Here is a 21,462-nt window from a genome sequence, read left to right as displayed (position 1 = left end):
TCTCGCTCTTTTCATCCCCCCAAAGTCCTGCAAAGGGTCAGAATGGCTCATGCAGCAGCTGCTCCCTCCGACTTACCTGAACTGCTGGATCCTTTGTCACTTGCTGGAAAAGAAGGAAAGGAAAGGAAAGAGTGAAGCTGTCACTCTCTTGGCTCATAGATGAAGAAGCTCAGCTCTTTCTGACTGCACCCACCTCCCTCCCTCCCTCCCTCCCTTTCTCAGAGACAATGAAGGACGCACAGATACACGGAGGGATTTTGAACCAAACCGCTTTGGCAAAAATGCATAGGAAAAAAATCTTAAAATGTATGCATCAGTGGTGAAATGTAAAAGTTTTTTGCCACCAGTTCTCTGGGCGTGGCTTGGTGGTGGTGGGGTCATGTGACTGGGTGGGCATGGCCAACCTTTAAAAAAATGTAAAGCATTTTTCACTACCTATTCGCCCGAACTGTAGTAAAAAAATGCTTTAAGAAGTGGGGGAAAAGGTCCACCTATGCCTTGCGATCGTGGGAACCTTTTTTTCTACTTTGTAAAGCATTTTTTTCCTGCCGGTTTGGGAAAAAATGCTTTAAAAGCGGAAAAAAAGAGCTTCCAACGATCCCGTAGCTCACAGCTGATCCACTTGATCATGGGAATCTTTTTCTTTTTCTTTTTAGAGCATTTTTTTTACTACCAATTGGGGTGAATAGCTGGTAAAAAATGCTTTAAAAAGTGTGGGGGGGGGAGGTTCCGTGACAATCAGCTGTGCCGCGCGATTAAGTGATGTTGCGTCTGAGGCCTGTTCTAAGTTGGAGATTACATGGAAAGAGGAGAAATCACTCACTTGGTGCTTTTTTGTAGTCATCTTGACGCCTCTCTGCAAAGACAAAAATCAGAGCTCAAAGCTCAAAAGAATCCACCAGAGATCATCCAAACTCTCCCTTTGCAGAAGGAAAAAACCCAGGAGATATTTCACAGACCCTTTGTCCCATCAACAAAGACAGAAAGATCTTCAAAATACAAATCTATCTCCTGATTTGCCCCAAGAGAGACCTGCTGCAGCAGCAGTTGGGAGGCGAGGAAGGTTTTCATGGAAATGTTGAAAAGGCACTACGCAACCTAAAGCCAGCCCTGTCTATTGGCCCTGATGGATTATGTGCCTACTTCTTGAAAAAGCTTTCCACTGCTATAGACGAACTCCTAAGCACAATCTCCCCATCTTCCTTAAATAACCCCCAAAAGAGATACTTACTGAAGAATACCAGGATCCCAGCAATCGCACACGCCAGGACAAGGGCAGCCACAACACAGCCGATGATGAGCCCCAGGTTGGATTTTGAATTGGTTGGTTCTGAATTGGGAGAAAGAGCAGATCATTGAAGGAGAACCTCAAACAATCTTCCCAATCAGGGAAGAGTCCTAAGAAGTGAAAGCTAGAAATACCCCAAATTAAAAACTCCATGTGATCATTTTTGGGTCCCTCTAAAGGTAACATGAAGAGGCCTTGATAACCGTTGTTAGAGGACGTTTCCTCATGACGCTGCCTTCTTCTCACACCAGCCCAGCATGAAGGCAACTGAATTCATCTTTGGCTTTTCCACTCTAAAACAGCCCTTTGCCACCTTGTGACTCATAGCAGCTTCCAAAACAAAAACTTCACCAACACAATAATATAAAAATACCATAATTGTTAAACAACAAAAATGTTTTTGTTCTTTTTATAGGTTGCCTCAATATATCATGTCATGACCCTGAGTGAAAATGGACAGCTCAATATGCCATCTTTTTTCTTCAGTTTGAGTGTTTGCATTTTATTATTTAAAGTAAAAGAGATAATATACAATACAATACAATACAATAGCAGAGTTGGAAGGGACCTTGGAGGTCTTCTAGTCCAACCCCCTGCCTAGGCAGGAAACCCTATCCCATTTCAGACAAATAGCTATCCAACATCTTCTTAAAGACTTCCAGTGTTGGGGCATTCACAACTTCTGGAGGCAAGCTGTTCCACTGATTAATTGCTCTAACTGTCAGGAAGTTTCTCCTCAGTTCTAAGTTGCTTCTCTCCTTGGTTAGTTTCCACCCATTGCTTCTTGTTCTGCCCTCAGGTGCCTTGGAGAATAGTTTGACTCCCTCTTCTTTGTGGCAACCCCTGAGATATTGGAACACTGCTATCATGTCTCCCCTAGTCCTTCTTTCTCTTAAGCTAAACATACCCAGTTCCTGCAACCGTTCTTCATATGTTTTGGTCTCCAGTCCCCTAATCATCTTTGTTGCTCTTCTCTGCACTCTTTCTAGAGTCTCCACATCTTTTTTATATCATGGTAATCAAAACTGGATGCGATACTCAAGTGTGGCCTTACCAAGGCATTATAAAATGGTATTGCTTTGGGGGGGAGGCAGATTTGAGGAGGGGAACTTTAAATTTAATTTTCTCTTCCATAAAATTCAGGATTCCCATTGAATAGCAATCCTGCCACTTGTGAATTGATGCTTTCTATAGACAACAACAAGAACAAAGGAATACTTTATTTTGCCTGGGATATCAGCATAACAATTAAACTTGAACATTTGGACCTTTAAAGCAGGAAAGCCATGTTAGTCTCTGATGACCAAAACCACAGGTGGGATTCGGCCGGTTCAGCCCAGTTCCAGAGAACTGGTAGCTCCGAAGATCAGCTGAGAGCGAACCGGTTTGCTCCGACCTTCAGGTTGGCTCACCCCGCCCTGCCCCTGGGCTAGACTCACCCACATTTCCCTGTTTTTTAGCCCAGCAGAGCCGGGTCTCAACTGCAGTAGAAGGCAAATTTGTAAGCTTTGTTTTAACCCACCAAAAGTGCACGCTCAGTGAACTGGTTGTTAGACAGGTTGAATCACACCACTGGCAAAAACTACTTGGGAGCCTCTTTTCTGACTGCTGATGCATCAGTCCAGCCTCTCTCTGCATTGCCTGAAATCAGCCGCAGTTCATCAATTTGAGTCAAAATTTGGCATTCACCAAATGGGGCTCCTAGACTCCTCCTGATTCTGGTACTTTAGGAATTGTAAACAAAAGCAGAGGTGCTCAGCACACCTGCTGCTTTTCTGCTGGAGGCAAGAACCAGGTGAAGAAGAAAAATGAAGGTAGGATCTAAGAGCATTTAATCAGGATTGGCCAACTCTCATGATGGGATTCTGCAGTTTCCTTTACATCACATGAAACCAATTCTATGGACTGGTCCCTGCAGCTTCACCAACTTCAAACACTAGAAAAAGCAATGGCTTAAAAGGTCACATCTGGACACAGCTGGGGTCAGATTTCTCTCCCAGCACCCTCCAGCCTGCCAGAGAGCCCAGCCTTCCCCTCCCTGCAGCCTCTCACCCTTCAGCTCCAAGTCCAGAGGCTCCTGCAGGCCGTCGTGCTCCACGTGGCACTGATAGAGGCTCCTCTCTTTGGGGTCGATCCGGATGCTGAGCCAGTAGTGGTAGGTCCCATCCGCGTTGGGGGCCAGAATCCCATGGAAGGTCTCTTCCAGCCATTCCTCCCCATCCCTCCTCCAGGAGGCATCAATCTCCCTGGGGTAGAAGCCATCCAGGCGGCAGACGTGCGTCTCCATCCCATCCTCCACCTCTGTCCGGCTGCTCACCATCACCTTTGGGGGCTCTGCAGAAACGGCACCCCCAGAATTAACCCTGAGCCCCTCCAGAACCTGGAAGGTGGGTGAGAAACTTGAAAGGGCAAGAACGTCTCCTACTTTTTCCCACTCCACACCAGCAGTGTCTCCCAAGAGTTTTAGGGAATTATTGCAGCATCCCCAGAAATGAACTCTGAGCCCGTCCAGAAACTGGAAGGTGGGTGAGAAACTTGGAGGGCCAGGAAAATCTCCCGCTATTTCTCACTTCACACCAGGGGAGGGATAGTGGAGATGGTCTTTTAAGTCCCTTTCAAAACAGCAACAACGACACAGATGATTTTCCCTACTTTTTGATTCCTCTTCTACTCCCCTGAGTTTTTGACTCCTCCAGGCCTCTTTCCAAGGGAGAGAACCACAATTTTAGGCGGAGGAGAGCCAGAATCAAAGCAGGGGGCCCAGAACTTTTGAAATCTCACACTGATCAATTTGGAAAAGAGATTTTTGTCTCTCAAAAGTGGGGGGGGGGGGAAGAAAGAGGTAATGCCAATGGAAGAGAGCGAGGGTCCTCCCTGGGCAGGGAGGGGCTGTTGGCAATAGTGGGTGGGGGGTGTCCCCCATTGATCCTAATCTCATCCAGCTGATACTGGAGGGATCAAGGACCCCAGAGGGAAATGGGTAGGTCTGGGGAAGGGGGGAGGGAAAGAGATGATCTAGATCCATGATGGTGAACCTATGGCCCATGTTCCAGAGGTGGCACATAGAGTCCTCTCCATGGGCATGCACGCTGTCGCCCCAGCTCAGCCAGCTGGTCTTCGATTTTCTGACGTGCGCATGTGCGCCGGCCTGCTGGTCATGGGTTTTCTGAGGTGCACACGCACGCCAGCCAGCTTGTCGTCAGGTTTCCAGTGCTGTGGTGTACATGTGCGCATTCCGGTCTTGGCACTATGTGCCTAAACGGTTCACCATCACTGATCTAGATGGTAAATTCATAACAAATCACAAGAAAACATTATAATATGAACAGTGGTGAAATTCAAATTCTTTTACCACTGGTTCTGTGGCTTAGTGAGTGTGACAGAGGAAGGATACTGCAATCCCTCCCCACTCCTGGGATACTGTAAAATCCCCATTCCCTCCCCACTCTGGGGCCAGCCAGAGGTGGCATTTGCCAGTTCTCCGAACTACTCAAATTTCCACTACCGGTTCTCCAGAACCTGTCAGAATCTGCTGAATTTCACCCCTGAATATGAGCTCCCCTGTGCGGTGAGAGGGTGGGGAGGGGATTGTTCTGAGGAAAGGCTCACTAAGTCAGAATTGAGGGAAACTGTTTGAAGTTTAAGAGAAAGATCCACAGAAACTTTGGGGGGGCAGGCGTTCTCCTGGGGAAGGAAAGAATCCCTCAACCTTGGTCTTTTTTACCTAGTGGTGCACGGATAATGTCCTATTAATGATAGATGTGGCACCCCTCCCCTAGTAGTGGTGTGAGAGATGCAACATCAGGTGCAGGGCAGAGAGACCGAGCCCCCTTTGGGATGTGGGGAGAAGCAGAGTTAATGGGGTAAAATTAAGGGAGCCCCTCACTCTTGACTACAGTTTGGCTAATGGAGGTGTCACTGAAGAACCCCAAAAGGTTGCCTCATTTTGGGCTGTGAACAGCACACCCAAGTGATTTTCCTGCCTGATCCACCCAGACCCCCGACAGGGAGAGGCTGCATTTCCTGGTCCTGGCAGCGGGAACCAAAGAGGACTCCCTGCTTCCTGGAGAGATGCTGGAAGAGAAGGAGGAGGATTCCCTCGTGGGTAGCCAGACTTTAGACAAGAGGCCAAATGCATCCCAAAATTCCAACTACAAATGAGGAAAGTCCAGCTTGGATCCAGAGGCTCACCTGTCCTCAGCAGTACCTCCTTTCCGTATGACAGGAACTTTTTCAGAAAATCAGGGCAGGATTTATCCAGGCACAACTTAAGCCCTTGATTGCATCCTGGGCCAGCATCACATTTCCTCTGGGTGAACTGGGCCTGGGGGTCGGAAGCCACCCAGTTGAGGGTCTCCTTGTCAAAGGTGAGGTAGGTGCTTCCATCGTAACCATGCTGCATAAACCCTCCTTTGCTCCTGTCTCCCCAGAGCTCACAGCCGTACATCTTCTGCACTGTGTGTAGGCCTGAAAGGGACAGGAGGATGGTTTGTGGAGAGTCCTCTTGAGAGACAGAGAACCCCCTCCACAGAGGGACTTTGAGATGGGAGGGAGGGAATGACACCCCAAATTCCACCATAGCAATTCCCTCCAATTTTCCCTCTTCCTGACTCCCTACAGTCTGCCTAGGTCCCTGTGTCTCTCCTGGGAGGGAGCCCATGAACCTCACCAGAAAATGGGCAGCTGGCAAATCACCCTTTCAATTTCACAGGATCAGAAAAGAACGCAGTGGAGGATCACAAAAAGATGGAGGAACAGAAGAAATGGAGGGACGGAGCCTCCTTCCTTTATCTTTCCTTCTGCTGCTCTCTTGGGGGGAACCCCAGAGCAGGAACAGGTGCCTAAATCTGGCTGGAAAGAGGAACTAAGAATCTCATGGACCTCAAAGAGGATCCAGCTGATCTAAAAAGAAGCTTTGCAGGGATTCCCGTGACTGTAAATCATGGTGTGCATTCACAAATAGCACCAGATCACAAGGGCTGGTTCCCACTTTGGGCTAACTAAAAGCAAACCATGGCTTAATGCAATGTGGGAATGATGCTTTGAAAGGCCAGAAAAGAATATTTTCCTCAGCAGCAAGTGGCCCAGCAAGTGCCAGAAAATCTCAAATCTAGGGAAAACCACCTGGAAGTTCAGTTGAACTAAACTGACCATTCCTCTCCTTTCCTCTCCACACCCATGAATGACAGGTGAGGGGATCCTTTCTCTGCATCTTCTGCTCAGCCAGAGAACTTCCCTTAGGAGGAAGAGGAAGATCCTTGGGAGATCCAGTCTGATCCTTCCCTTGAGAGGAGATTCCCTGATCTCCCCATGGAAAAAATAGTTCTGGATTTCTGTCCAAGAAGAATCTCCTGCCATTCACAGGAAAGCACTGAATATTTGGCTGCAGTTTTCAACTTCTGAGAACAAGGTCTGTCTTATTTCAGAAGCAACAAAAGCTAAGACAGAAATAGTTTTCTTTCAGTTGAAGATGAAATCTGTGGATGCTCATAATTTTCTTCACCTTATTTTCTATTCTTGTACTTTTAGATTTTTCTTTGATTTCTTTCTTTTGTCCCCTTTACTTTATATTACTTTGTTAGTTTTGGAGAAATTTCAATAAAAATTATATTAAAAATATAAATTATATTAAAAAAGGACAACAAGATGTCAGATGATAAAAATGGTATTGAAAACACAAGAGAAGCTAATGTTACATAAACCCTCTACATGAATCAAGGCAGAGCGACCACATCTGGAGTATTGGGTGCAGTTGTGGTCCAAAGGCCTCATAAAAGGAGAGGAGGGAGCCGGGGAAGGTGCAGAGGAGGCGACCCAGGCGATGGGAGGGGGGAAGCAGCCTCCCTTGAGGGGAAGGTTGGGTCCTTTGGGGCTCTTTAGCCTGGAAAGGAGGCTCCCCTCCACTCTGGCCACGCTCCTTCCTCCTTCCTCCACCAGGGGGAGCCTCTGGGTCCAGCTTTGATCCCCTGGGAGGCCAGCAGGGGGACTGGGGGGATCTGGGAGGGCAGAACTAAGAAAGCTATGAAATGAGCAGGGAGGAGAGCCAAAGAAGTGGGGCAGCAGCACGTTTTTATAATGAAATAAGGGGAAATGGCTCATGTTTGAGGAGAATGTTTACCTCAGGCAAAAGCAGCCTTTAACTACACACACATTTGCTTACACGCACCCCCTCAAAAAATATGGTCCCTTTAAAGCAATGGTTTTCAACCTTGCAAACTTCAAGACGAGTGGACTTCAACTCCCAGAATTCCTAGCCAGCACGGGTTAAGGTTACACTAGGCTGGGGAGGTCTGGGAAGTGAAGTTCAACCATCTTAAAGATGTCAAGGTTGAGAAACACTGCTTTAAAGGAAGTCTTTAAAGGAAGCCCCCCAAAATGGCAGAAGGGGGAGCTGCTGAGGGAGGACTCCTCTCTTGTGGGAAGCAGATGGCAGTGCAGGAGTTAAGCCTGAGGGAGCAAAAGACCTCTTCTTCCCTTCTTCCCCCACAACAGGATGTCCTCCAAGGCCAGGACCTCCCCTTTTCCAGGGGAAAGTAAAGGGAAGAAGATTTTGATCTCTTCTTTACCTCCTTTAATCTCATTAAACACACACACACACATACACATTTTGAAAATATTTTTAGTAACTGTAACCTGCAGAAAACTTCAATTACGGGGATGATATATTAATTTAAAAGAACAATATGTATCTCTGTTAAACAACTAATTCCCACAACACTGTCAAACTATTTACTGAGACTATATTGCTATTATTCTTCTCATCCTTCCTATTACCTATCTCCTCCCACTTATAACTATAACCTTGCTGCTTGTATCTTTACGATATATATTGATTTATTTAGTATGATTTGATTGCTTATTTAGCACACTATGACTATGACTAAGTGCTGTATCTTATGATTCTTGATGAATGTATTTTTTATGTACACTGAGAGCATATGCACCGAACACAAATTCCATCCGTGTTCAATCACACTTGGCCAATAAAGAATTCTATTCTATTTATTTTTTCTAATTCTATTCTATTCTATTCTATTCTATTCTATTCTATTCTATTCTATTCTATTCTATTCTATTCTATTCTATTCTATTCTATTCTATTATTTCTAATTCTATTCTATTTATTCTTTCTAATTCTATTCTATTCTATTTATTCTTTCTAATTCTGTTCTTTCTTATTCTATTCTATTCTATTCTTTCTAATTCTATTCTATTTATTCTTTCCTATTCTATTCTATTCTATTCTATTCTATTTATTCTTTCTAATTCTGTTCTTTCTAATTCTATTCTATTCTAATTCTATTCTATTCTTTCTAATTCTATTCTATTCTTTCTAATTCTATTCTATTCTTTCTAATTCTGTTCTAATTTGTTCCATTCCATTCCATTCTTTAAAAAAAACTTTGTAAAAAGTGTGGCAGCAATCTTTCGCTTGGGAGGACCCCCCATTTCTCCCCTCTCTGGTTCCTGGGGAGGGAATATGGGCCCGGAGGAGCCACCCGACCAATCACTCACCTTTGCTGTGTTTATAGTGACTCCTCAGTTTCTCCAGGTGAACTCTGGACATCTCCTCATTGTTACGTTCTCTCAGGGTGCTTCTGTTCCAGTAGCCGGGGTCGTCCTTCCCCAACTTCTCCATCCAGGAGACTCGAGGCTTCGCCCTCCTGCTCTTGCTATCGTAGGAAGTGAAGAGTTGACCATCCACATACCCCAGAGAGACAAAATGGAACAGCCCCTGACTGGGGTCTGAGATGGCGGTGTGGAAATACACGAGGGAGTGTGAAGAGGAACCTGGAAGAAACCCAGAGGGGCAGAGTTAGCCCAATTTCAGGGTGTGGGGAAGAAGGAGGAGGAAGAGAACTGGGGGGGGGCAGAGGAGGAAGGGGGAAATGATGGAAGATGGGACAGAAAGAGGAAACAAGAGAGAGACAAAAAAAGCAGCTTTTGGAGGAGAAGGAAATTGGGATGACGGAGGGAAGGGAAAGCAAGGCTAGAGGGCCAGCAGGAACCCCAAACTCTATCTGCCTCCGAAATTGTGCCCACCCCCTTCCAGCAAGGCCTTATCTCAGACTCTTTTCCGGGCTGCTCAAACTCTGCCCCAAGGAGGCTGCAGTCGCCCCATGGGGAGAAAGGGGGAGGGGGATTGCAGACAAGAAGCCCCAAAGCAGCAGGAAACCCCAACTTCCCAGTCACTGGAAAAAAATGTTTTCACCTCATGGAGGACCAGCATGGATTGTTAATATGTGCAGATTTTAATGGAAATTTTATAAAATGGCAGCAGGACCTAGAGAAGGAGGAATCCAGAGAAACCCAAACCGATTGCCAGTGAGATGTGGGAAGGCAATGGTGAGAGTGAAGGGAGCAGCAACGAAGACAGGAAGCCTCCCTGGATCTTCCTGCTCATCCCCCCTGCGAAATTCCTCCTCCCCTCCCAGAGCCCAGCCATCTGAGAAGGAATGGGATTTGAACCCAGGACTCCGTGGGGCTCAACCCTCATTCTGCAGAAAATCCCATGTGATTATCCCCACCTTTCTTCATTTCAGCAGCCCAATTAAGCCTCTGAAAACCTTCCTTCCTTCCCAGGCAGTTACAAGGCACCAGATTTACTCTGAATCTCAAATATTCCCTGCCCTTCATCCGTACAAAGAAAGGCAGGAAGGCCCCTCAGCCATCTTGGGAGGATGGTTGAACTCACCTATCCTACTCTTCACTCCCTTAGCGACTCTCAGTGTAAAGGCCCGAATGAAAGTTTCTCAAATTCAGCCACCTGGATTTTATGTGGACTTCAATTCCCAGAATTCCTCCTGACCACCACCCCAGAAACCCAAGGGGTCTCCCAACCCTGCCCCCCCCCAACCTCTGCCTGTACTACACGCCTCAAACACGGCAACTAGTTTTGGTCACCACATCACAAAAAAGATGTTGAGACTTTGGGAAAAGTGCAAAGAAGAGCAACTTAGATGAGTAAAGGCCTGGAGACAAAAACATACGAAGAACGGTTGCAGGATTTGGGTTTGGCCAGTCTAGAGAAAAGAAGGACGACATGATAACAGTATTCCGGTATTTGAGGGGCTGCCACAAAGAAGAGGGGGGACAATTATTCTTCAAAGCACCAGAAGGCAGGACAAGACACAATGGACAGAATCTAATTAAGGAGAGAAGCAAACTGGAATTAAGGAGAAACTTCCTAACAGTGAGGACAATTAAGCAGTGGAACAGCTGGACAGTCACTTGTCTGAAATGGTACAGGACAGCGCTGTCAAACCTGCGACCCACGGCCTGGATGCCACAGCACTAGCCATGCCCACGCCCGGTTTAGCAAAGGGGGGAAAAGTTGCTCCGTCACTGGAGATATTCAAAAATGGGCCAGGCAGCCATTTGATTGGGATGGTATAAGGCAGTGATGGCTAAGCTTTCCGGCACCGAGTGCCAAAAGTGTATGCATGAGCACCCTTAATGTAATGCATGGGCGACACCCCTGCACACGCCACCACTGTGCATGCCCAGACCTCTCCTGCGCGTGCACCCTGCTCCACCCACATGCAGGTGTGTCCTCCGCATGTCCGTCCATCCCCCCACATGCACGGCAGAACCCCAAAACAAGCTGGCCAGTGGAAGGTGCAGGCGCATGCGTGGCGGAGCTGAGCTAGGGCAACAGTTGACGTGCCTGCACAGAGGGGTCTACTTGGCCATCATGGGTATAAGGTCTCTCCTTCCTTGAGCCAAGAGTTAGACTAGAAGACCTCCGAGGTCCCTTTGAATGATTCTAGGTTCCAGTTCAGAGACCCCAAGTGATCTTCACTCTGGGTGAAAACATTCAAAGGCTCTTGTGGCAGCTTTAATCTGGAGACCTATCTTATTTGTCAGTTTACCAAATATATTACATTAATTCCCTACTTCCTGTTATTCTCCTATGTAGACAGAAGTATTTATATATTCCTAATATTTTTACAGCCACCCAACTCTAAAATGGTTGATCCAAGGGCCAGCTGGTTGTCAGCAGGACCAAAGTTCAGGAGTGAAAGTCCTAACACACCTGTTAGATATTAGCATATATCGGGGCAAGTCTCCTCTCTGGTCCGCTGCTACAGCGGGAAACAGGTATCGTTCTGATTGGTCGAGGGGCGTACCCGATCCCTATAAAAGGGGAACCCTCCGACCACAGAGCAAGCTGGATCACTACTATTACTAATAAAGAGCTGTTAAGTCACTTCGTGTCCGCAGTCTGTTCTCTCGTTGCCCAGATCTAACATTAGCGACGAAGGTGGGATCGAGAGGCAGATAGGACGAAGAACGCTACTCCAGAATCTCCGGATTTGATCCAGCCCAGGAATTCGGCAGAAATTCCGGCAGCCATCTCGGGTCACCGCAGCGCGGCAAATTCAAACGAGAGAAGATGGCGATGCACACTCCCCCCGCACCATTCGACCCAGCGAATGACGAGTGGGAAGCCTTCATGATTCGTTTCGAGTGTTTTCTCGAAGCGAACGAATACACAGGAATCACCGACGCCCGGAAGAAAAACATCTTCCTCGGCTACTGCGGGAAAGAAGTCTTCAACACGGCCAGAGACCTCACCGCGCCTACTCTGATACAGGCAGTATCATGGACGGCGTTGCAACAGGCTCTACAGACTCATTACGCGCCAAAACCTTCCCGCCATGTTTGCTGAAAGGAATTCAACACGCGGAACCAGAAAGCGGGAGAATCAATCAACCAATATGTTGCAGCCCTGCGTAAAGCAGCAACTCACTGCGAGTTCAGGGATCTGGACGAGCATATCCTAGCGCAACTTATCTGTGGGTTAAGAGACATTTCACTACAAAAGAAGCTGTTGGCAAACCCAAATTTAACCCTACAGATAGCACTAAACGAAGCAAGGGCATCAGAGTCAGCAGAAAAATCGTCGGTAACCATACAACGCGGTTTCAGCGGAAGCCAGCCAGCACCCAGGCAGACCAGAGTCCACCACGAGGACACAAACCCCGACTACGAGGATTCCGAGTTCGAGGACAGTCACCTGATGCGGAGCAGTCACGTGAGGCCTGGGGGGAGACCCGGATTCCGTTTGCCGCCCTGCGCAAGCTGCGGAGGGAATCACCCCCGGTCTACCTGTAGGTTCAGGAACGTTGTTTGTTCACACTGCAACAAACTTGGGCACATCGCACGAGTGTGCCGGAGCGAAGTCCCTGCCTCACGGCAGCCACCCATGTACCGCCAACAGAAGCCCAACCCAGGGGCTTGGCGAAATCAAAAAGGGCGCCCAGAGAGAAATCCACAAGTGTTTACCCAGAGAGAAAATGCACATAGAGCTGAGCAAGCGTATTCCCAGAGAGATTACACACAAGGAGCTGAGCGAGCGTATTCCCAGAGAGACTACACACAAAGAGCTGAGAGAGCGTTCTATCAAGACGCTCAAAGAGAGTACTTTCAGGATACAGATGATGAGATAGAGCTGACCCAGAGAGAGGAGTTGCGAACGTATCTCACATCAATAAGCCAGGTCCGCACCAAGCGGCCTAAAAAGCTGAAAGTCACAGTCCTCTTGGAGGGCTCACCTTGCGAGCTAGAAGTTGACACAGGATTGTCCCTGACGATCATTTCATGGGCATCCATGAAACAGGCTATCCCTAGCCTCAAAAAGAGCCAACTACGTGTTCCAGACATCCTGCTACGAGACTACCAGGGGAACCGAGTCCCCATCGTAGGCCAAGGGACGTTCCAGATCCGCTTCAAGGACATCGTAGCCCAGCTGCCCGTGACCATTGCCAGCGCACCATTACAAAACCTCCTAGGATTGGATTGGTTTGAATCCTTGGGGCTAGAAGTCACCGGAATCAACGCCGTGGAAAACAGCAGCGCTGAACAGATTTTTAAGGAGTTCGAGGATGTGTTCAACCCCGGTCTTGGTAAGTATGTGGGTAAACCGATCTCATTCAATTTAGACCCCAAAGTGGCGCCAATCCGACTTAAACCGAGACGAGTGCCTTTTGCACTCCGCCCAAAGATAGATAAGGAAATAGATAAGTTAGTGGAGCAAGGAATCCTTGAGCCGGTGGATCACGCGCGCTGGGAAACGCCCATTGTGACCCCAGTCAAACCAGACGGATCAGTCCGCATCTGCGCGGACTATAAATGCACAATTAATGTCGCGCTACAACAAAGCGCATATCCTGTGCCTGTAGTACAGCACTTATTGCACTCGTTGGGACCAGGAAAGGTATTTGCTAAATTAGACATGGCACAAGCTTACCAGCAGTTGCCCGTAGATAGCGCCACAGCGGAGGCCCAAACTATAGTGACGCATAGAGGAGCATTCAAATGCAACCGGCTACAATTCGGTGTGAGTATTGCTCCAGGATTGTTCCAGAGCGTCATGGAACGACTTTTGCAAGGGATACCGGGAGTCGTCCCCTATTTTGACGACATCTTGGTGTCCGCTGCAAACGAGGAGCAATTAAATAAGAGTCAGAACTGTTTTGGCCAGAATCAGAGAAAAGGGTCTCCGCCTCAAAAAGGAAAAATGCCAAATTAACGTGCCTAGCGTAGAATTCCTGGGTTATAGAATCGATGGTCAGGGAATACACCCCACTTCAAAGAAAATTAAGGCGATCCAGGACGCCCCCACACCACGGAATCAGACCGAGTTGCAGGCCTTCCTCGGACTACTTAACTTCTACAGCGTTTTTCTGAGACAGAAGGCGACCGTTGCTGAGCCACTACACCGTCTACTCCAGAGGAACACACCATGGAAATGGGGACGATCCGTTGCAGCAGCTTTTGCCGGAGTAAAGCGCCTGCTCACCACTGACTCGCTGTTAGTCCAATACAGCCAGACACTACCACTGGTACTGACCTGCGATGCATCACCTTTTGGAGTCGGCGCAGTCCTCAGCCACCAGATGCCCGACGGAAAAGAAGCACCCATCGCTTTCTACTCCAGGACTCTTTCATCGGCCGAGAGAAATTACAGCCAGATGGACAGGGAAGCGCTAGCTGCTGTAGCTGGAGTAAAACGTTTCCACGAATACCTCTACGGCCGCGATTTTGAACTGATTACAGATCACAAACCGCTGTTGGGACTTTTGGCGGGAAACCGCCCCACTCCGGTCTCCCTTTCTCCACGCATGACCAGGTGGACTGTTTTCCTGGCTGCGTACTCCTACAAGTTAATTCATCGACCGGGCTCCACTCTCGGACACGCAGACGCACTCAGCCGTTGCCCATTACCTGACCTTCTGCCAGACCCCACTCCCGAAGTACCGGTATTGCTCATTGACTGTTTGGACTCTGGACCGGTTTCTTCCTACGACGTTGCAAGGTTCTCCTCTAAAGACAATTTAATAAAACAAGTTCAAACTTGGGTTTGGAGGGGGTGGCCGAAGGGAAACGTGGGCCCGGAATTCAAAGTGTTTTGGTCAAAACGCGACGAACTCTCAGTGTTACAAGGTTGTTTATTGTGGGGGGATCGAGTTGTTATTCCTTATGCATTACGTAGAAATGTGTTAGAGGCATTACATGTAGGGCACCCGGGGATCGTTAGAATGAAGGCGTTAGCGAGAAGTTATGTCTGGTGGCCAAACATGGATAAAGAGATAGAGGAGTGGGTGGCCACTTGCGATCCATGCCAAGAATCAAGACCAGCACCCCCGGAAGCGCCCGCCACTGAATGGGAAAAGCTGAAAGCACCCTGGTCGAGAATACACATCGACTTCGCAGGGCCAGTTCAAGGTCAGACTTTCCTTATAGTTGTGGATGCATACTCTAAATGGCTAGAAGTAGTCCTAATGACTTCAACCTCGGCAGAGGCAGTCATTAAGGTTCTACGGCGACTTTTCGCCACTCATGGCCTGCCCGACCTCCTGGTCTCCGATAACGGGCCCCAGTTCACGGCCATGCAATTTGAGACATATCTAGCAGGACAGGGGATTCGGCACGCCCTCGTCGCGCCATTTTATCCGGCATCAAATGGACAGGCGGAGAGAATGGTGCGATTCGCAAAAGAGGCCCTCGCTAGGATGGGTCCAGGTGATTGGCAAACACGGATTGACCATTACCTCTTAATCCAGCATATCACCCCAAGTGCAACAACGGGTAGGAGCCCCGCTGAACTACTCATGGGCCGCCGTCTACGGTCTCACCTGGACCGTCTTCACCCAAATTACTCTGCCACAGCTCCCCCAGACTCCACAAGCAAAATTCTGTCCTTTAGCATAGGGGATTCAGTATACGCCCACAACTATGCAGGGGGAACATTGTGGATGCCGGCAAAGGTCATTGGCATCACGGGTCCACGATCGTATCTGCTGGAGCTGGAAGATGGGTGGAACTGGAAAAGGCACATCGATCAACTTCGGGGTCGCCTAGCACACTCAGACCTTCGAAACGAAGACGAGAGTTTCCTGCCAACGGAAAGTCAGCCACGCGAGAGCCCCATCATAGAGAACTACGACACCTGCGAACCCAGGTCGGAACAAGAGATCGAGCACGAAGCAGAGCAAAACCCAGACAACGCAACCGAGCAGACTCCGGAACGCCCTAGCAACGAAGGCACGAACCCTCCCGAACGTGAAACAGGAAAAACATCCGATCCTGCAACCACTTCTAACCAACCCGAACTGCGACGCTCCTCCCGAGTAAGGCAAACCCCAACATATCTAAAGGACTATGTTACTAACCGCAACGTTCCATCTAGGAGGGGAGGGGTGTTAGATATTAGCATATATCGGGGCAAGTCTCCTCTCTGGTCCGCTGCTACAGCGGGAAACAGGTATCGTTCTGATTGGTCGAGGGGCGTACCCGATCCCTATAAAAGGGGAACCCTCCGACCACAGAGCAAGCTGGATCACTACTATTACTAATAAAGAGCTGTTAAGTCACTTCGTGTCCGCAGTCTGTCTCTCGTTGCCCAGATCTAACAACACCTGAGCTAAATGTTGTTTCCCACAGAGAGAACAGAGCCAGCCCAACCTCTTGTATAGGCTGCAGCCAACTGTCACTCATCAGAACATTTACTCTGGTGCTAGGCAATGGCCAATAGGACCTCTGTTCTGCTTTCCTTTTGACAGGTAAACTTTAGTTTCTTTTCTTTTTCTTTGCCCAATTTATATGTCAACTGTTTTCCCAGCAGAGTTGGAAAGCTAACATTTCTTTTTTCTTTTATTCATAATTCATCTTTATTTCCATTTCACTTACTGACAATACACACGCTATTTATTAGTCAACTAATGATCTATTATCATAAACAATTGCCTCTGTGGAAGTTTAATTTGGTGAGTAATAGTTGTTCTGTTTGGGAATTTTTAAAACCTGCCTTTAAAAAAAAATCTCATCCAAAACCACTTGTGTTTTCTTCTTGCCTTTTCTTTTAAAATTTACCTTTACATTAAACTATCCTCTTATAAAACTTTAGATGCATCCCAAACTCTTCTTACACTTAATCCTTGAAAGGATTAGATGGCTAACCATTATATCGTCACGTACCAAACGCCTGTGCGTGCCCACACCTGTAATGCAATGCGCACACAAAATCCTGTGTGCGCCCCCCTGCACATAACCTCCCATGCTCCCCCCTCCCCTGCACATCCACGCGTGACCCCCCCCCCCCCGCCCCGCACTCTGTTTTGGGCCTAGCAGGCCTTCCTAAAGCCTCCTGGGACCAAAAACGGGTGTGAGTGGCAGAGATTTGAAAACCAGCTGGCTGGCAGGAGACATGCGCAATGGAGCTGAGCGGGGCAACGACTCCTCTGCCCGCATGCCATAGATTCGCCATCACGGAATTAGAGCAATTAGCCCTGCTTGTAACTTAAAATGTGTATTCTCAGCAACTGAGTAGAAAAGAGTAGAGTAGAATAGAATAAAAGAATGTAGAATGTAGAATGTAGAATGTAGAATAAGAATAGAATAGAATAGAATAGAATAGAATAGAATAGAATAGAATAGAATAGAATAGAATAGAATAGAATAGAATAGAATAGAATAGAATAGAATAGAATAGAATAGAATAGAATTCAAGTGTGATTGGACAGACAAGAAATTTGTCTTTGGTTTATATGCTCTCAGTGTACATAAAAGAAAAGTTTGAGTTTGAGTTTGAGTTTTATTGGATTTATATGCCGCCCTTCTCCCAAAGGACTCAGGGCGGTGTACAACATTAAAAACACACATCACAAAATTGGCCTTGTATATGGTTACAGCAGCTAGGTTGTTGATTGCGCAACATTGGAAAAAAGATTTTTTACCGACAATTGATCAATGGATTCAGAAGGTGGCGGGGTTCGCCGAAATGGCAAAAATCTCAGCTTTCTTAAAAGCTCAGAAACAGGAGGAATATACACAGGAGTGGGCAAAATGGATTGATTATATACAGAATAAATATCAGACTAGGAGTTATCATCTAGTCTTTAGGTAAGAATGTTTAGACTGATAGATGATCAGAGTAAATAGTATATGGGATGTTTGGAATTGTTAGAGTGGTATACAGCGGAAGTCAGGGGGGTGGGTTTGTGTGGGAGGTGGGGGAGGGTTAGGGTGGAGGGTGGGGCAATATATATATATGAATAAATTAGAAGATGGGATTAATGAAACATTGTTAGGCTAGGAGAAATTTATATTAAGAGTTATAGATGTTAAATTAGCTTAGAAAATGATTAATGTGTTATTATTAATTTAAGAGAAATTTATATAGTGTTTGTTGGGAGGAGAGGGGTTATGAGTAATCTATTTTAAGATGGGGGGAGGGGAGGGGGTAAAGTGTTTGGTATAATATTTGAATGTGAATTTTTGCGGGGGGGTTGGGGGGTATAGCATTTGTATGAGATTTATATTGTGTGGAGGGGGGGTGAAAATGGGGAAAATTTGTTTGTACAAAACTCTTAAAAAAAAAAAAAAGAACTTGATACCACAGACTTCTCATGCCACAGATCAAATTCCCTTGCAATTTATGCCAATTCAACAATAACACTAGTTTGTGATTAGCACAACTTATGCAATCACACCAATATAGTAATGTAATTTGATCCAAGTAGCATAGTGTGCATCTTTGGCTTTATTGCACTGATGGTCTTCTTTGATTTACCAGACTTTCCCTACAATTAGAGGTTAAATAAATTAATCGGAGGTTAGTTGAAATGAAAAAAAAAAAAAACACACACACATCACGAAAGTTAAAAAGAATTAGATACATATCCAAAAAACAAACCCAATTAATAGGACAATAACATTTTAAAAAATGAGATAAAATTAACATTAACAGGCCAGGCCGGCTTGCTGGAAAAGCCAACTTTTTAGGGCGTGTCAGAAGGACCGGAGGTCAGGGATTATGCAAAGCTCCGGGGGCAGCTCATTCCAGAGGGAAGGCGCTCCCACAGAGAAGGCTCTCCCCCTGGGGGTCACCAGCTGACACTGTCTGGCCGACGGCACCCTGAGGAGGCCAACTCTGTGGGATCGCACTGGGCGGTGGGAGGCTACTGGTGGCAGTAGGTGGTCTCGCAGGTACCCTGGGCCTAAGCCATGGAGCGCTTTAAAGGTCATAATTAATACCTTGAATTGCATCCGGAAAACAACCGGCAACCAGTGCAGGCCGCCTAAAAGGGGTGTAACATGGGAGCACCTAGGTACCCCCATGACAACCTGTGCGGCCGCATTCTGGACCAGCTGAAGCCTCCGGGTGCTCTTCAAGGGCAGCCCCATGTAGAGAGCGTTGCAATAGTCCAGGCGAGAAAGGACGAGGGCATGAGTGACTGTGCACAGAGCATCCCGATCCAGGAAGGGGCGCAACTGACGTACCAGGCGAACCTGGTAAAAGCCCCCCCTGGTCATGGCCGTCAGGTGTTCTTCTAAACTGAGCCGCGTATCCAGGAGGACTCCCAGATTGCAGGCCTTCTCTGAGGGGGCTAAAATTTCTCCCCTTATCATCAAAGATGGAACAAGATGCACAAATCGGGATGACGGAAACCACAGCCACTCAGTCTTGGAGGGAGGGATTGAGCTTGAGCCTGTTCCTCCCCATCCAGATCCGCACAGCCTCCAGGCATCAGGACATCACGTTGAGGGCATCGTTTGGGTGGTTTGGGATAGAGATGAAAAGTTGGGTATCATCAGCATATTGATGATATCGTACCCCCAAACCACGGATGATCTCACCCAGCGGTTTCATATATATGTTGAACAGGAGGGGTGAGAGAACCGACCCCTGGGGCACCCCACAAGTGACGCGCCTGGGGGTCCCTGCCCTCCAGTCAACACGAACTGCGACCGATCCGACAGGTAGGAGGAGAACCACCGTAAAACGGTGCCCCCCACTCCCAACCCGAGTCGTCGCATGGTATCGAAAGCCGCCGAGAGGTCTAATAGGACCAGGACAGAGGAGCAGCCCCTGTCCCGGGCCTGCCAGAGATCATCGACCAACGCGACCAATGCCGTCTCTGTGCTGTACCCGGGCCTGAAACCCGACTGAAACGGATCCAGGTAGACACCTTCATCCAGGTACTGGGGAAGCTGACGTGCTACCACACTCTTGACAACCTTTGCTACAAAGCGAAGGTTGGAGACCGGACGATAGTTGGCTAAAGAAGCTGGGTCCAGTGAAGGCTTCTTAAGGAGGGGCCTCACCACCGCCTCCTTCAAGGCGGTGGAAGAGAACCCCTCTCTCAATGAAGCATTGGTAATCGCCTGGAGCCAGCCTCGTGTCACCTCCTGGGAAGCCGAAACTAACCAAGAGGGACCCAGGTCCAACACACAAGTGGCAGCACTGAGTCTCCCCATAATCCTGTCCATGCCTTCGGGGGTCACAGGGTCAAACTCATCCCAGATTGTCTCCTCAAGATTCATCCCTGTCGGCTCGCCCGAATCTACCCAGTCAGAGTCCAACCCTGTCCGGATCTGAGCGATTTTATCCTGCAGATACTGAACAAATTCTTCAGCCCTACCCTGCAAGGGGTCTTCCCCAGTTCCTTGGTTAAGTAAGGAGCGGGTCACCCTAAACAGGGTGGCTGGGCGGTTATCTGCGGATGCGATAAGAGCGGGAAAATGTTGCCGTTTTGCCGCTTCTATCGCCACTAAGTAGGATTTAATAGGAATTCTTACTAGTGTTCGATCAGATTCGGACTGGCTGGCCCTCCAGCCCCTCTCTAGGCGTCTTTTCCGGCGTCTCATCTCCCGGAGCTCCTCGGTAAACCAGGGAGCCACCTGGGATCGACACCGGGTCAGAGGCCGCAAAGGCACAACACGATCCAAGGCCCCAGCGGCCGCCCGCTTCCACTAGGGCTTCGGTCGAGTTGTGAGCAAGGGATTCAGGAAAAGTCCCAAGCTCCATCAGGAACCTCTCGGGGTCCATCAGGCTCCTGGGGTGGAACCATCTAGATACACTCATCACGAATGTGGAGATAATAATGCAAATAAACTCTGGATTATATGCCAGAAAATGAATTCCTTTCCCATCTGATAGGTCACATGACGCTGCCCTTTACGACACGAGTTTGACAGCCCTGGTATTGCGTCTCCTACTTGAGCAGGGGACTGGACTAGAAGACCTCCAAGGTCCCTTCCAACAACCCTATTCTGATTCTGGTCACCCTCCAGAGGTGCTTCTCTTCCTCAGCCTCCAACCCAGCCTATTTAATCCATGAGATCTGCCAACTTTTTAAATGGTTTTTGAAAAGCTGCTGCATTGACATTTTCCCTCAGCAAACTACCAGGAACACCCCAAGACCCCTTTCTGATTACTAAGGAATAACAATACATTTTAAATACAAGTAGTCCTCGACTTACAGCAGTTCATTTAGTGACCGTTCAGTTACAATGGCTCTGAAAAAAGTGACTTATGACCGTTTTTCACAGTTACATCCTTTCCAGCATCCTCACATTCACTTGATCAAAATTCAGATGTTCGGCAACTGGTTCATATCTACGACGGTTGGTGTGTCCCAGGGACACGTGATTCCCTTTGGTGACCTTCTGGCAAGCAAAGTCCATGGGGAAGCCAGATTCACTTAACAACGGAGGAAAGAACGGTTCGTAAAATGAGGCAAAGCCCACATAAGACAAATGTCTCACCTAACAACCGAATTTTTGGGTTCAGGCGTGGATGTAAGCCGAGGACCACCTGTATTTTTAATTTTGCAAACGGTCTCTAATTGGGGGCTTCTGAAACGGAAGAAGGAACATCTGAGGAG

The 21,462-nt window shown here is 47.8% G+C and overlaps 1 protein-coding gene across 9 annotated transcripts in view; it reads right to left on the bottom strand.

Annotated features, from left to right (window-relative positions):
* The window catches only part of LOC309383779 (major histocompatibility complex class I-related gene protein-like), a 342,086-nt gene that overhangs the window by 275,099 nt on the left and 45,525 nt on the right, over positions 1-21,462 (bottom strand). The window contains exons 4-5 of one of the 9 annotated variants that reach the window (XM_081936655.1): positions 3,341-3,622; positions 1,274-1,330 (exon numbers count right to left, since the gene is read on the bottom strand). The exons of the other annotated variants lie outside the window; for them this stretch is intronic. Coding sequence (XP_081792781.1) covers positions 1,274-1,330; positions 3,341-3,622 — 339 coding nt within the window. The remainder of the gene's footprint in view (positions 1-1,273; positions 1,331-3,340; positions 3,623-21,462) is intronic. 9 annotated transcript variants of the gene reach the window in all.

Source organism: Natrix helvetica (assembly GCF_964273705.1).
Source record: "Natrix helvetica genome assembly, chromosome: 1".
NCBI classification, from domain to species: domain Eukaryota; kingdom Metazoa; phylum Chordata; class Lepidosauria; order Squamata; family Natricidae; genus Natrix; species Natrix helvetica.
This window is presented reverse-complemented; position numbering and strand designations above follow the sequence as displayed.